Source organism: Candoia aspera, chromosome 1 (assembly GCF_035149785.1).
Source record: "Candoia aspera isolate rCanAsp1 chromosome 1, rCanAsp1.hap2, whole genome shotgun sequence".
Lineage (NCBI taxonomy): Eukaryota > Metazoa > Chordata > Lepidosauria > Squamata > Boidae > Candoia > Candoia aspera.
The window spans coordinates 94,255,876-94,272,600 of record NC_086153.1 but is presented as its reverse complement, the minus strand read 5'-3'; the positions used below and the strand labels follow the sequence as shown (position 1 = coordinate 94,272,600).

The window sequence follows — 16,725 nt, the reverse complement described above, 5'->3', positions numbered from 1 at the left end:
ATATTCCATTTTATGACTTATTATTTACATCTTATGACACTTAAAAAAAAAAAGACCTGGAAGTGGCTGAAAGAGGACCTGGAGGCCAGAGCAGCTGCTTCTGAATACTGTAGTTAAAGTCCCACAAAATACAAATAAATTATGCCTCTTGACACACTGATTACTGGCTCCCTTTCGAAGGAGGTCCTTTTTGCCAAAGACGCCCACTGTCCTTTTCCTCTGAGCCCAACCTCCTGTGCAGGCTGAGCCAAATCTTAGCAGAGACGGCAGGTGCCAGGGCTGTGTTGGCCAACCTCCGGGCACCTAATTGGCTGCTGCTTGTGCAGTGAGAGCAAGGCCAAGAGGAAAGAGAGGCATGGGATGGCAGCATTTCCACATCACTGAAGCAGATGCCTGGGCATTCCAGAAGAAGCTCCTTTGAATCCTAAGGGACATACTGCCAAGAACACCTGTGGAAAACTATAGTTTGGGACAGAGTCTTCCACTGACCCCTGAGAACTTCCTGGCTGCCGGCTGGAGAAAGAGTGAAGAAGTATCTCAATATTGCAGATATGGCTTTTCCTTAATACCGTTCCTTTGTCATATACCATGTGACCAGGCAATATTGGTATGTAATGTAGCATGCAAAACATTTTCATGAAAGTGGATGATGGGTACAATTGTTTTATAGTGTCTTAAAAAAAATAAAGTGATACCATGGAATGCTGAAGAACAAGGGACAGACTGGATACGTATGAGAGGGAGGGGCAGGAAGGCCACTTCTCTTTTCAGCACTGCCATGATTCATGATAAAAGTAGGAAAAGAAAGAATCAAGGAAAGCCAGGCTAGGAAGTCACAAAACCCAAGGTTAGCCACGGCTGTGGGTGTAATACTCTCTCTCACCCTCTTCTCTTCCAGCTGGTTAATGCACCTTCTGTCCCTCCCACTGCTCCAGACTGTCTGCGGCTTGACGGTCGGATCCCGGCAGCTCAGAGCCAAAACTGCTCCAGCTACCAGCCAGGCCTGACGGTCACCCACGGCTTCCTCTACCCTCCCAGTTAGTAGCGCTGTTCTTTATATAGAGCGAGCAGAATGTTTTAATTAGAGGGATGTGGCTGAGTGTTTAAACATATACATAGCCTGAAACCTCCGGATAAGCGTGGCATTCGGGGTGGGGGGCGGGGGGTGGGGGGGAAGACAAGCAAAGGAGAAAACATTTCAGTGGTGTTTCTGGCCTGTAAGAAGAACGACCATGTAATATAACCATTGCGTTTTGTAGGCCCAGACCGCAGGGCCTCGTGAGTCGCTTTTCAAACTATTTCTGTTCCACAGATTTGCATTTAAAGTGAGTAAGACCAGAAGGTGCTGCAAGAAAGACTGCCTGATAAACTGAACTAAAAAAAAAAAGAGATCAACAGCAAGAAGAAGAGTATATGGAATATTAGGAGGGTTAGGCCTTATCTTCTCTCTCTCTCTCTCTCTCTCTCTCAGAATCTCATCAATTCTATTTAACCATGACTTTCTGCGTCTTTTCCTTTCTCGTGATCCGTTTATAAAGAGTGACCAAAAGTGGAACCACCTTCTTCCCTTCTCTCTCTACGGCCATCTCAAGGGCACTCCTTTTGTGCTGGCCACTCTTTCTGTATTCAATCCATGTTTGTTCTGTCTCTTCTTCTTGTGCCACGCACACGGCTTACGTATTTCATCCTCACTGCATTCAACTTACTTTTGATGCTGTTCCTGACAGACCCAACACTGACTCCCATATAAGAAAGTGGGCAGCAGCACACTCTTTTACACAGATGCTTTCACTTCTTTTGACAAGCACTCGTTCCTCACAACAGACCACACACTGCCCACTTCCTTTCTCCACCCATCCTTGAGTTTAAATGTGCTAGGGAAGATGTTTGTTTGTTTGTTTGTTTATTTATTTATCAAATTTGTCACCACCCATCTCCTCTCACCAGAGAAGGCAGAAGATGTTGGCAGAAGTGATAATGAGAAAAAATGGGAGAGTGCCTTGCATTTTTATGTCAAGCAGGGAATGTGCAGATCTAATTTCTGCTCTTTAGCAATTCATAAGAAATGTATGAATGTGAGAAATTCTTCATTTCTTGATTTAGATGAAGTGAACAAATTTGAATTGCAGAATGTCTGCATGTACATGGAGTTGAAATGCGGTTGCTTAAAATGATAAAAGTGGTACATGATAGCAATAAAGCATATGGGTGGCCATATAAATTGAATTAAGGAACGGAACAGAATGGAATGGAATGCTTAGCAAATGGTTCAAGACTGAGCAGCGAACAACATATGGATGTGTGATGGACCCTCAGTTGTTTATTTATGGATGAAATTATACAGAATGCTTGTGATGATGTTAGAGGGGTGTTTGTTGGGAATATAAATGTGTGCATGTTTTTGTGTGGAGTTGATGCCATGTTGTCATCTGAGAACCTGAATTATTTGCAGGAAATTTTGGACAGGTTCTATGATGCAATGAGGGATATGAGTTGAAAAGTAATGCTTTGAAGACCAAGATGGTTATGTTTAAGAAGGAAAGTAGATAGCATAACACACATTATACATAAATGGCTAAAAACTAGAGCAAGTAGATGAATTTGAAAGAAAGAAAATAGCAGAGAACAGAATATCTTAGGAAAAGTACTATTAATCAAGCTGGAACTCTGAAACAGAAAGAAGTCCATTGTGCAATGTTTGTTACTGGTCAGCATCTTTCTATTGTGTTGTATTTGACTTCTTGCGTGAGTGGAGTGCAGGAAGCATTTAAATAGTACAGAAGTAAATTCTTCAACATTATGATTGAAATAGTATTCAGCTGAAACGAATATGTGCTTTTGATTTCTTTTTCACTATTCATGTCAGTAATCCACAATTCTTCCCCACAGACTTCAGCTCATCTGTTCTTGAGCAGTACGATGCTCTGGTTACTAGCAACATTGTTCCTATGTACAAAGAATTTAAAAGTAAGTTCTGATAATTTTGGCAGGATAACTGCATTATTTAGCAAAGAATTAATGCTTTTTCCAACCATGTTTCCCACCTCTAATGTCTCCCTTGACTTAAACTTGCTTTGGGGGGTTTTGTAAGACAGCATATGTTCCATGTCTTTTGCTGGAACAATATTGAAATTATTGTTGCTGTTGTTGTTCCAGTTTAGATGCCCTGACTCCAGAATGACTCTAGGCAGTTTACAACATAGCAGGCTTAATAAAATATCATATGATGATAAAGAAGAAAAAAACATAAATAAAGAACAAGTAATATCATAAACAAGAACAAGAACTGGCAAACCACACAGAAAATATAGACGAACATTCATCAGGCACGTTCTCCAATAAGAAATGAGTATTTTACCACCAACATTTCTCTGACTTAAATTGTCAGTGATTTTTGTGGAATCTCCTGTAAGAAACTGCAGATTGATATACTTTTGCACCAGTTAATGGGGAAATAGTGGGGCCAATTCAGCCCTACCATTGAGCAGACTGAGAGAGCTGCCTCAGGCAGCAGGTGCTGCAAAGAGCTGTGGAAGCAAAGAGCTAAGGGTGGGCTTTGTTGCAGCATCTCCATTCCAGATATAAATGGGAGGTTCAATTTCAGCCAAGATTCACAAAAGCTAAGGACTAGGCCTGTGATCACATCCAATTCTCAAATTTGATTGATTTTATGGCTTAAAAATGAGAGGTAAGTTTTGAGCAAACCCGGAGGACATGCATTAAAGTTCCCATCGCTTCTCCATCAACATAATGGATGCAGTGGAAAATGGACACCCACGCATTTGATTCTGTCTTGCTGTCCTCCTAATTACAGGATTGTGGGATTACTTCCATACGACCCTACTTCCAAAATATGCTACTGAGAGAAATGGACTAAATGTGATCAGTGGGCCTATTTTTGATTATAATTACGATGGGCACTTTGATTCTCGTGACACAATCACACAGTAAGTAAATTCAAAAGGTAAACCAATATTTTAATTTTTCTCATTTGCTTAGAATAATTTCATATACAGTTAAAAAAAGTAGGATGTAAATGGCTGCAGCCCTTTTCCCAATGAACGTGACATTAGTTTACACATCATTCGCCAGATCCTTTCCATCCAGGCAGTTTTACAGAATCAAGAGCATTTTTGTAGCAGAGGGAAAGGAGGGGGAAGGCAATGCAGGAGCCTCCCCCGCTGCATTGCCCATCCAATAAGGACAAGCAAAAATAGCCAGATTTAAAAATCTTTGAAGAATGCTGAACACTTTCCCTCCCTCTAACAAATGAAAGCATGAGATACACTTACATGCATGTGCATATACATATGTGTGTTTTGCGTGTATGTATTTGTGTGTGTCTGTATATATACACACTGTCATGAGTAAGGATGGCGAGCAGGGGGCTCCCATCCAGACTGTTAAGCGCATGCGTAGCACTGAGGAATTAGGTAGCCATTCAAAGAGACAGAGATCGGGACCGCCTTAACCTTTGGGGTTTATATGGCTGGGTTTTTCCCACGCTTCTTCAGTTTGTTAGGATTCCTGTTATGTACAAGCAATAAAACATTAGAGACCAGTTCCTTGTCTCAGCGCGTTTCCTGGCAGTTAGGACATCAATCCTAACAAACTCCTACTCCCATCGAAAGAGGGAGGAACAAGAAATTAAGGAGAGACATTTGGAAATGTCTTCAGAAAACCAAGAAATGCTGCTTGCCATCCTTACTCATGACACACACATATCAAAAGCCACACTCTAAAAAAGGGCAAAGCCTGAATCAAAAAATAAATTCATATTAATGGAATCAGTGCTAATTTAAAAACTTATTTTAGAAACTCTAAAATGAGGGCCCCCCCTTATTCATGGAATAATAGAAAGTGGGGGAAATGTACCAGAAAAGGCTGAAGTTCATCTTAGATAAAAGAAAGGAGGAAAAGGAAAGAAAACAATAGCGTATGTGATTGGATGCTCATGCATCCAGTAAGCAGCTGTTTCAAAAATACAGCAGTCCTCACTTAATGACCACAACTGAGTCACATAGAAATAAACCATATTTACACACCATTCAAAAGAGACAACAAAAAGCTAAGGAAACAAAAAGACCAGGGCACAACGATTCCGGCAGCCAACACCCAGATAACAATCAAGCAGAAAACAATACAATACCCCAGTCAAGGACCTACCAAGGAGAAAACCACACCCCCACCAACACTGGCAGGGCAAGCTACTGAATATAAACGGGGACTAAACCCCCCAGTCACTAGCACTGATGATGTCACCTAGTTGGGTGATGAAACGTCTGCAAGCAAACAGCCAAGCTCAGGGAGCACCAAGGACCCCACAGATTCTTAAGACTTACTGTCCCCGCTAATACGTTGGGTCAAGGTAGGGGGTCTTCCATTCACAGAAGCGAATTCTCTGCGGAATGTAACAGAGCTCCTTATGGCAAAAAGGGGAGGGAAGGAGATGATTTCCATTCCTTCTTCTTCTGAGCCTTTAGCAAGTTCCACAAACAACATTGCACATTTCTCCAAACATGGTGAGATCCAGGGGATAAGAGACCTGTAGAAAATCAGGCCATCGCCTTGGAAGCCTCCTATGAACAGTTCGTTAACGCTCAGAGTTTTAAAACTTTTTCAAGAGCAGGTAACTGTAAGTCCACTGAGCAGAATGAGGCCAGTCCTTAACCAACGTTCTCTTGCAGGCATGTAACCGATACAGAGATTCCCATCCCAACCCATTACTTTGTGGTGCTGACTAGCTGTGAGGATCCAACCAAGACTCCACTGAATTGTTCAGGCTCTTTGAAGGTTCTGTCTTTCATTCTTCCTCATCGTCCGGACAACTCAGAGAGCTGTGCTGTAAGTGTGGCAACACTGATTTCCAACCACTCTGCCTTGTCATGTCACAAACTTGGACACTTTTTATTTCCACAGTGGGACCTAGTACTGGTTTTTTAGCTCAAGGTGTTAATAATCCTTACTTTCAATAGCAGTGGTTTGGGCTAAGTACAGATGAAATGAACATTCACCAAGATTTCTAATCTACTCATTTCTCCGCTTCCTCCTTCCCTCTTCCTCCTCCGCTTCCTGCTCCTGCTCCTGCTTCTGTATACAGGAATTAGGATTAGGATCTGATATAAGACAGTGGCTAAGAAGCTGAAATGCAAATCCAAAGTCCAAGGTTCACACTGCACCTCTGTCATGAATGCAGCAGATGGCCTTAATCAAAACAGACACTCTTAGCCCAGGCTCTTGTCTGCAGGACTGGAATGTACACTATTAAATGGAAATAAGTAGCCTACTGTATATGGGAAAGTTATATATACATTTTAATAGAGGTTACAAGTGCAACTGTGTACACAGTAAATAGCTTTAGACATTCTAAAGTTGAGAATTGAGAAATATCACTTCATTTTATTTTTCCATGTAAATCACAAACCATAGATCATACGATTGGAAGGGGCCATTTAGGCGACTGAGTCCGATCCTCTGTCAGTGAAGCCACTGAAATTAAAGCATCCCAGACAGATGCTCTCGTCCACCGAAGGAAAGGCCACCCCCCCTCTGGGAAATTGGCTGCTCTGTCAAACCGTTCTTACCGTTAGGTTGTTTTGTGTCAGATTCAGTCAGAATCTGCCTTTCCACAACTTAACTTCCTTTAATTAAGATTATTAGTCGATGTCCTCTGGAATGAGAGAGAAGAAACCTTGACCGTCTTCTATGTGACATCCTTTCAGATGCTTGAAGAGGGCTGTCGTTTCCCCCTTCTGTCAACTTTTCTCAGCACTTAACACATTCAGCTCTTGCAATTTTTCTTTGTACTGTTTAGTTTCTAATCCCCAATCATCTTTGTTGCCATTCTCTGAATCTGTTCCAGTTTCTCTAAAAGCTTCTTTAAATGTACTGTCCAGAACAGGACGCAGTGGTTAATGTGGGTCTTACCAAAGAAGGATTGTGTCAAATGAGGACTTCCTCTAACTTGAAAATCATACTTCTCTTATGTAGCCTAAAATTTATTTATTCATTCATTCATTCATTCATTCATTCATTCATTCACTCACTCACTCACTCACTTTATATGGCCGCCCATCTCAAACAAGTGACATTTATCTTCTTTGCAACATCACACTGTTGGCTCATAGCTTGCGTTCAAATACTGTTAAAGAATTTTTTTCACAAGTACGATTGGAATAGCTGACCCTTCAGCTATTAATATATTTATGTAAAATTTAGAAATGACATTTTAAATGACTTTTGGGTCTGATCTATCTTGCAATTTTCCTCTACTTGATTTCCCTTGTTTTGCCTGACTGTATTGTATATGATAAGGCTCTTTTCTTCATTGTTCCCTTTTCTGTTTTCCACTGAAATGAATATAATTGCCAGAAAATGTGATCAATTTGCACAGCCTATTTTCCCAAGCTTTCATTATGGTTTGTATAGAAATTCTGGAATTGGGACAAGCAGGACAATCTGAGGAAACTGCAAGGATTTCCCCTTGTCATTTTCACTGAAGACAAAAAGTAGGGGGATGCTGTGTGTTGCCATCAGTTATGTGAGAATGGGATTGTATGCTTATCTAAATCTCGAACAGTATAGGCCTTGTGAATCTAATAATTATCTGTTAGCTCTGGGACACACTCTAGCACTTAACATGCCTTTCCATGGATATAGCTGATTGCTGTGAACAATTGTAACATTTTTTATTCTGAACTTAAAAGACTGGTAAGCTGTTTTGCTGTCTGCCGAAGCAGATCTCAAATGTTAATCTGCTTGCTTTATTAGGACACAGTGCCAGAGAATCTGTGGGTTGAAGAAAGAATACAGACTCATACAGCACGTGTTCGTGACGTGGAGCTTCTGACTGGTCTGAATTTTTACTCAGAGCCCCAACAGCCTCTCTCTGAAATCCTTCAGTTGAAGACATTTCTACCTGTATTTCAAACCCTTATTTACTGAATGTAAATCTAGGGCTCCTCCCGAGGGAAGGCTCTTAGCCTCAGTGCTACTAATAATTATAAACAAAAGCAAACAAACAAAAACAACCACCGTTGTGCAGCTATTCACTTTTTTCTCCTAGTTGTGTCTGTGTGCATTTTAAAACAAGATGGAATAAATGCTGGTAAACCCCAGAATGATTGCAAATGGAAGGCCCTCCTGCATAACTCTTCTAATGCGGGAGGAGTTATATAGTAAGGCTTCGTCCAGAAGTATCCTTGAGCTTGAAATACTACTTAAATTATTGAGACAGCCTATTTTAAGTGACAGTGTTTTATCTATCTATCTATCTATCTATCTATCTATCTATCTATCTATCTATCTATCTATCTAATTTATCCCCGTCCATCTCCTCCCGTTGGCGGACTCTGAGTGGTTTACAACAATCGATTAAAAACCATAACCATAAATACACAGAATAAAATACAGTAATAAATGATATAAATAGAGGTAAAAATAAAGAATCCAAGTGGTGAAGAATCTAAAACAGTCCAAGTGTGGGAGGAGTGGTCTATAGCAACCATCCCCATGTAGATCGATTCCCCTCTCCACCCCAAGTGAGGTGGCAGAACCAGGTCTTCAGACTCTGCCGAAAGGCCAGGAGCGATGGGGCCAATCTCACCTCCAGGGGCAGCATGTTCCACAGGGCGGGAGGTACTGTGGAGAAGGCCCGCTTCCTGGACCCCGCCAGATGAAATTCTCTTACAGATGGGGTCCGCAGCATGCCCTCTCTGCACTATCGGGTGGGACGGGTTGATGTAATGGGGAAGAGGAGGTCCCTCAGGTAACCTGGCCCCATGCCATGTAGGGCTTTAAAGATAACCAACACCTTGAATTGGACCTGGAAGCAAACTGGTACCCAATGCAGCTCGCGCAGCAGTGGTGTTACATGTGCCCTTCTAGGGGCACCAAAAACAGCTCACGCAGCTGCATTCTGAACCAGTTGGAGCTTCCGGATACTTTTCAAGGGTAGCCCCATGTAGAGCGCATTGCAATAGTCTATAGTTTTGGATTTAAGGTGTTTTTTTAATCCCCCCTCTCTCTCATTTATGTATACAAAATATATCTGCTTTTCTGAAAGTCTCAAGGGATCACTGAACATAGTAATAAAATTTATTTCACAGCATCTCCCATACTGGCACAGCCAGATTGTAATGTTATTATATTTTCTACTTACATGAGTAATAAGCTTGATGACTCATAGCTCCATTTTATACAGGTCTGTTAACTCCTGCTTTATTCAACAGAGCTAACTGCCAGACAAGAGTCTGTAAGTTTGCAAGATTTCACTGAAGTAAGGGATTTCACTCCAACAACCTAAGAGACGGCTTTATACATGGACTTCACCAGATGGACAAGACCGAAATCAGATTGACTACATCCTTTGCAGCTAAAGGTGGCGGACATCTATACAGTCGGTAAAAACAAGACCTGGAGCTGACTGTAGTTCAGATCACAAACTTCTTATTGCACAATTTAGGATCAGACTCAAAAGATTAGGGAAGACCCACAGATCAGCTAGATATGAGCTCACTAATATTCTTAAGGAATATGCAGTGGAGGTGAAGAATAGATTTAAGGGACTGGACTTAGTAGATAGGGTCCCGGAAGAACTATGGACAGAAGTTCGCAACATTGTTCGGGAGGTGGCAACAAAATACATCCCAAAGAAAGAGAAAACCAAGAAGGCAAAGTGGCTGTCTGCTGAGACACTAGAAGTAGCCCAAGAAAGAAGGAAAGCAAAAGGCAACAGCGATAGGGGGGGAGATATGCCCAATTAAATGCAAAATTCCAGAGGCTAGCCAGAAGAGATGAGGAATTATTTTTAAACAAGCAATGCGTGGAAGTGGAAGAAGACAATAGAATAGGAAGGACAAGAGACCTCTTCCAGAAAATTAGAAACATCGGAGGTAAATTCCAGGCCAAAATGGGTATGATCAAAAACAAAGATGGCAAGGACCTAACAGAAGAAGAAGAGATCAAGAAAAGGTGGCAAGAATATACAGAAGACCTGTATAGGAAGGATAACAATATCGGGGATAGCTTTGACAGTGTGGTCAGTGAGCTAGAATCAGACATCCTGAAGAGTGAGGTTGAGTGGGCCTTAAGAAGCATTGCTAATAACAAGGCAGCAGGAGACGACGGCATCCCAGCTAAACTGTTCAAAATCTTGCAAGATGATGCTGTCAAGGTAATGCATGCTATATTCCAGCAAATTTGGAAAACACAAGAATGGCCATCAGATTGGAAAAAATCAACTTATATCCCCATACCAAAAAAGGGAAACACTAAAGAATGTTCAAACTATCGAACAGTGGCACTCATTTCACATGCCAGTAAGGTAATGCTCAAGATCCTGAAAGGTAGACTTCAGCAATTCATGGAGCTCTTCCGACTCTTCGTGACTTCATGGACCAGCCCACGCCAGAGCTTCCTGTTGGTCGTCAACACCCCCAGCTCCCCCAGGGACGAGTCCATCACCTCTAGAATATCATCCATCTATCTTGCCCTTGGTCGGCCCCTCTTCCTTTTGTCCTCCACTCGCCCTAGCATCAGCATCTTCTCCAGGGTGTCCTGTCTTCTCATTATGTGGCCAAAGTATTTCAGTTTTGCCTTTAATATCATTCCCTCAAGTAAGCAGTCTGGCTTTATTTCCTGGAGGATGGACTGGTTTGATCTTCTTGCAGTCCAAGGCACTCTCAGAATTTTCCTCCAACACCACAGTTCAAAAGCATCGATCTTCCTTCGCTCAGCCTTCCTTATGGTCCAGCTCTCGCAGCCATATGTTACTACGGGGAACACCATTGCTTTAACTATGCGGACCTTTGTTGTCAGTGTGATGTCTCTGCTCTTAACTATTTTATCGAGATTTGTCATTGCTCTTCTCCCAAGGATTAAGCGTCTTCTGATTTCCTGACTGCAGTCAGTATCTGCAGTAATCTTTGCACCTAGAAATACAAAGTCTTTCACTGCTTCTACATTTTCTCCCTCTATTTGCCAGTTATCAATCAAGCTGGTTGCCATAATCTTGGTTTTTTTGAGGTTCAGCTGCAAGCCAGCTTTTGCACTTTCTTCTTTCATCTTCATCATAAGGCTCCTCAGTTCCTCTTCACTTTCAGCCATCAAAGTGGTATCATCTGCATATCTGAGATTGTTAATGTTTCTTCCAGCGATTTTAACTCCAGCCTTGGATTCCTCAAGCCCAGCTTGTCGCACGATGTGTTCTGCATACAAGTTGAATAGGTAGGGTGAGAGTATACAGCCCTGCCGTACTCCTTTCCCAATCTTAAACCAGTCCGTTGTTCCGTGGTCTGTTCTTACTGTTGCTACTTGGTCGTTATACAGATTCTTCAGGAGGCAGACAAGATGACTTGGTATTCCCAAACCACTAAGAACTTGCCACAATTTGTTATGGTCCACACAGTCAAAGGCTTTAGAATAGTCAATAAAACAGAAATAGATGTTTTTCTGAAACTCCCTGGCTTTTTCCATTATCCAGCGGATATTGGCAATTTGGTCTCTAGTTCCTCTGCCTTTTCTAAACCCAGCTTGTACATCTGGCAATTCTCGCTGAACTGCTGAAGTCTACCTTGCAGGATCTTGAGCATTGCCTTACTGGCATGTGAAATGAGTGCCACTGTTTGATAGTTTGAACATTCTTTAGCGTTTCCCTTTTTTGGTATGGGGATATAAGTTGATTTTTTCCAATCTGATGGCCATTCTTGTGTTTTCCAGATTTGCTGGCATATGGCATGCATTACCTTGACAGCATAATCTTGCAAGATTTTGAACAGTTCAGCTGGGATGCCGTCGTCTCCTGCTGCCTTCTTATTAGCAATGCTTCTTAAGGCCCACTCAACCTCACTCTTCAGGATGTCTGATTCTAGCTCACTGACCACACTGTCAAAGCTATCCCCGATATTGTTATCCTTCCTATACAGGTCTTCTGTATATTCTTGCCAGCTTTTCTTGATCTCTTCTTCTTCTGTTAGGTCCTTGCCATCTTTGTTTTTGATCATACCCATTTTGGCCTGGAATTTACCTCCGATGTTTCTAATTTTCTGGAAGAGGTCTCTTGTCCTTCCTATTCTATTGTCTTCTTCCACTTCCACGCATTGCTTGTTTAAAAATAATTCCTTATCTCTTCTGGCTAACCTCTGGAATTTTGCATTTAACTGGGCATAACTCCGCCTATCACCCTATGTTGCCTTTTGCTTTCCTTCTTTCTTGGGCTACTTCTAGTGTCTCAGCAGACAGCCATTTTGCCTTCTTGGTTTTCTCTTTCTTTGGGATGTATTTTGTTGCCGCCTCCTGAACAATGCTGCGAACCTCTGTCCAGAGTTCTTCTGGGACCCTATCTACTAAGTCCAGTCCCTTAAATCGATTCTTCACCTCCACTGCATATTCCTTAGGAATATTAGTGAGCTCATATCTAGCTGATCTGTGGGTCTTCCCTAATCTCTTGAGTCTGATCCTAAATTGTGCAAGAAGAAGTTTGTGATCTGAACTACAGTCAGCTCCAGGCCTTGTTTTTACCAACTGTGCAGATGTCCGCCACCTTTGGCTGCAAAGGATGTAGTCCATCTGATTTCAGTGTTGTCCATCTGGTGAAGTCCATGTATAAAGCCGTCTCTTAGGTTGTTGGAAGAGAGTGTTTGTTATGCAGAGTGAATTGTCTTGGCAAAATTCTATCAGCCTATGTCCTGCTTCGTTTTGTTCTCCCAGGCCATACTTACCTGTAATTCCAGGTGTCATTTGACTGCCCACCTTAGCATTCCAGTCTCCTGTGATGAAAATAACATCTCTTTTAGGCATGTTGTCCAGTAGGTGCTGCAGATCCTCATAGAACTGCTCTACTTCAGCTTCTTCAGCATTTGTGGTTGGGGCGTATATTTGGATCACTGTGATGTTAGATGGCTTGCCCTGAATTCGAATTGAGATCATTCTGTCATTTTTTGGATTGTATCCAAGCACTGCTTAAGCCACTTGACTATTAATTATGAAGGCTACTCCATTTCTTCTGTGGTCCTCTTGTCCACAGTAGTAGATCTGGTGGTCATTTGATGTGAAGTGGCCCATTCCAGTCCATTTCAGTTCACGGACACCCAAAATGTCCATCTTTAATCTTGACATCTCAGCAATAACCACATCCAATTTGCCCTGGCTCATAGATCTTACATTTCAGGTTCCAATGGTGTGTTGATCCTTAGAACATCGGATTCACCATTCACCACCAGCACCGTCGGCCGCTAGCCGTCCTTTCGGCTTTGAGCTAGCTGCGTCATCACGTCTGGGGCTCGTTGAACTCATCCTCTGTTCCTCCCCAGTAGCATTTTGACCATCTTCCGACCTGGGGGTCTCATCTTCCGATGGTATACCGACATATCTCTGGTTGTACTGATCCATTTAGTTTTCATGGCAAGAATACTGGGGTGGGTTGCCATTACCTTCCCCAGGGATCGCATTTAGTCTGACCTCTCTGTCATGACCTTCCCGTCTTGGGTGGCCCTTCACGGTTTAGCTCATGGCATCATTGAGGTGCTCAAGCTCCAGCACCACGACAAAGTAATGATCCTTTGCTGAAGCCAGGCCTATGTATTCATGTGTAAATGCATGGATGGGTGTGAATGTGTGTGTGCTCATAGCTGAAATCCTGCAAAACAGTCACGTTTCACAAGAGTTGCACAGTCTCAGCTGTGTATTTCAACAGGTTTTAGAGGCCACCTGAAATCATACTGGATTTCTCACGAGAGCGTTGATACCTTATATGATTTTGCTTATTTAATTTTTTTAATTAAATAAGGTAATCCCTGCTTTACATTGAAGAAGTGACTTTGCCTTCTGGAAAAATTGGGTAAATAAGGTGGCTGCTATCCCGCCTTTGCCTCCCCTCCCCTCTCCACACAGAAAACTGGACAGCGACCTGAATCGCCTGGGAGCGCGGGTGGGGGCGGGGTAGGCAGAACCGAGGCGGGAATCCGAGGGATCCGGAGCCGGAGGGGGGCCCGAAGCAGAAGAGGTGGGATCACAGCCGCTTCTTGACGCAGGCTGCAGCAGGCGCCGATCCAGTCGCGTCGAGGAGCGCCGCGGCGGGGACGATGGCGAGCGACGGCGCTGCTGCTAACGGCCGAGGGAAAGGCTGCCGCCCCGCCGGGGCAGAGCCGCAGAGTTCAGCCGCGGCGCCCATGCTGCCGGCTCTGGAGGTGTCCGAGGACCCGGAGAAGGCGGCGGCGGCGGCGCTCAGAAGGAAGAGCAGGGACCCCTCATACAAAGTCCTCTCCCTGGTAAGGAGGCGGCGCGCTCTCGGACGCAGCTCGGCTCTGAATGAAGAGCCCCCTGGACTCGAAGGGGCATCTAGCCGGGTTCCGAGGAGGGTTGCCTGCCCACGTAACCCCCTTCGCAGGGCGACGGGGAGGATGAGCGGGCATTGCGGACTTCTCTGGGGTCAGAGAAGGAAAGATGGGTGTTGAAAAGGACGCGGAATCGGCCGACTTCGCTTAGGGACTCTTGGACCGTTGGCATCAGAAAGCTGTGCGGGCTTCGCGAGGACTTCGCAAGGAAGGGGCTGAAGCGCAGCCATAGAACGCTTTGGATGGAGAAGGTACAAGGCCCCGCCCGGGTAGGGTTGGGGAAAATGCTGCCCGATTCCTTGGACTGCTGCTGGGGCTCAGTGTTAACCACAGCAGTCCGGTTTGTGTCAGGCAACTCCCCTGTTGCTGTGTGCCTTGATACCTCCCCATTTATAGCAGAACCTTTTCCAGGTAATTGAGGGCAACCAATCTGGAAGATGCCAGGTTGCAGAAAGCTGATCTATGGTGTGACTATAGACACAGCTGACTTTAGAGACTACACAGTTTTCTGGGTCTTAAGCAAGTCACTCTGTACCCAGGCCAGCAAATACTGCAATTTTAATGGAAGTCTTGATTTCATCAGATGTAGTTTCAGTGCCATTATTCCTTCTTAAAACATGTGCAACCATAACTAATGTGTAGAAACAGGCTTCTAAGCATGTATAGCAGTGTTTCTTAAAGTGTGGCCCTAGGATCCCTGGAGGTCCCCCAAGCCTCTCTCTGAGGTCTACAAAATCAAAATTATTTACCAGCGTATGTTGAAAAATAATACAATATTAAAATACTATCAAACCATTGTCAGAAACACTAGTGACACCGAACACATCAATTTTAAATTTTTGTATGGTAAATATGGATAAAAATTAGACAAAGCCTAATTCTTGCGAGCATAAATCCACCCAGATTCTTACACTTACAGGCAACTCTCAACACAATATTCTTTTCAGTAGAATACTACTGATACAGAGAAAAATCTTAACAGAGGACCAGAAAAGTAGGAAGTCCATTAATAGGCACTAAATCACCACCCTGTTACACAGAAGCTTAAAAGACTCTGTTTAAAGAAGAGATCTTTAGTAAAAGGTGAAATATTTATACAATCTGAAAAAAAACAGAGATAAACTATAATAATACCCACATCAAATGGTCTCTGCCTTTGATTAGGCCTCGTCCTGCCAACTATAAAACAAACAAACAAACAAACAAACCCCATGAATACCAAATACACACTCCTAAGAAAACTCTCACAAGTTTCTAAAAATGATGTATTTTGACACCTGCAAAGATGATTTCCCCACAAGTTATTTATTTACCAACATTTATATAACACCAACTGTTCTGATTCTTGGCAGCTCAATACTAAAAACTGAAAGACTTAAAATCCAAATTCTGTATTCAGCCAAAAGCATCAGAAATGTTTGAAGGTATCTGCTTCCTCTAAAACCCCCAGCTAACTTCAAAAATTAATTAGATATCTTGAGAGATCTCTATCGAAGTAGGATTATTAGGGCTGTGCAAAGTGCACACGCATGCAGGACAGCCAAGAGCAGCTTCTGAAACAGGCCTGGAAAATAAAGCTGCTCAAAATATGCTTTGCATATGTTTTCTGGGATTTCTGCAGCTTTTCTTCACAGGCTTTGGATAGCCCTAGTACTTGTGTATCAAGACAGGAAGGGTAACTTTCCGAAAGACAACAATACAGTGTCATAATAGGAAAGGGAAGCAGGAGCTGTTGTGTTCTACATCTTTCAGTCTGAACAAACATGGATGGCTTGTTGCTAGGTGATGTACCAAACACTTCCCAGTGTATTTTTTCATTACTGGCTAGCTCTCTCCTGCTATAAAAACTTGATGTTAGCCTCCAGTGTTAAAACCACCACCGTTGGAATATTATTTTCCCATGCTCTAGATATGCTTGCACATAACGTCCACACGATGAAGAAGATCTCTGGATACCCACTTACCAAACCAACAATTAGCGCCAGAATTGCAGGGTCATGGAAGTACAATGACGTGTCTGTGTGTGTGAATTTTAAAAAGCTTGAGAAATAGTGATCTACTTTGATCTTGCTAATGATAACCTACCTTTTGATGCAGAGACAGGACCATGTGAGGGAAGCTTGCAAACTGAAAGAGTACAAAGAAGATAAGCTGACTGGAGAGGTGCTGCCACAGCAACTGGCTGGTTCCCCCATCATCAAATTTCTCCTCCGTCTCTGAACGCTCCATGGCATATACCACCAAATCGACCAACTGGTCCTCCAGCACAGGGCATCGCTGTTTGTGCTGCAAAGCAGAAATCAGATGCAATATTCCAAAGACTAGCATTTATCATTTCCACTCTTTACTTCAGTACGTTGGGAAGCATGACACAAGATCTCAACGTAAAGAT

General features: G+C 43.0%; 1 protein-coding gene across 1 annotated transcript; it reads left to right on the top strand.

The window, feature by feature from the left end:
• The first annotated feature begins 833 nt into the window (after positions 1–833).
• LOC134501930 (venom phosphodiesterase 2-like) lies at positions 834–8,030 on the top strand. The gene is made up of 5 exons (XM_063309958.1): positions 834–1,037; positions 2,890–2,967; positions 3,815–3,947; positions 5,688–5,844; positions 7,771–8,030. Exons 2-5 carry the CDS (start codon positions 2,949–2,951, stop codon positions 7,942–7,944), a joined length of 483 nt encoding a protein of 160 aa, XP_063166028.1. The 5' UTR covers positions 834–1,037; positions 2,890–2,948; the 3' UTR covers positions 7,945–8,030.
• Positions 8,031–16,725: the final 8,695 nt, after the last annotated feature.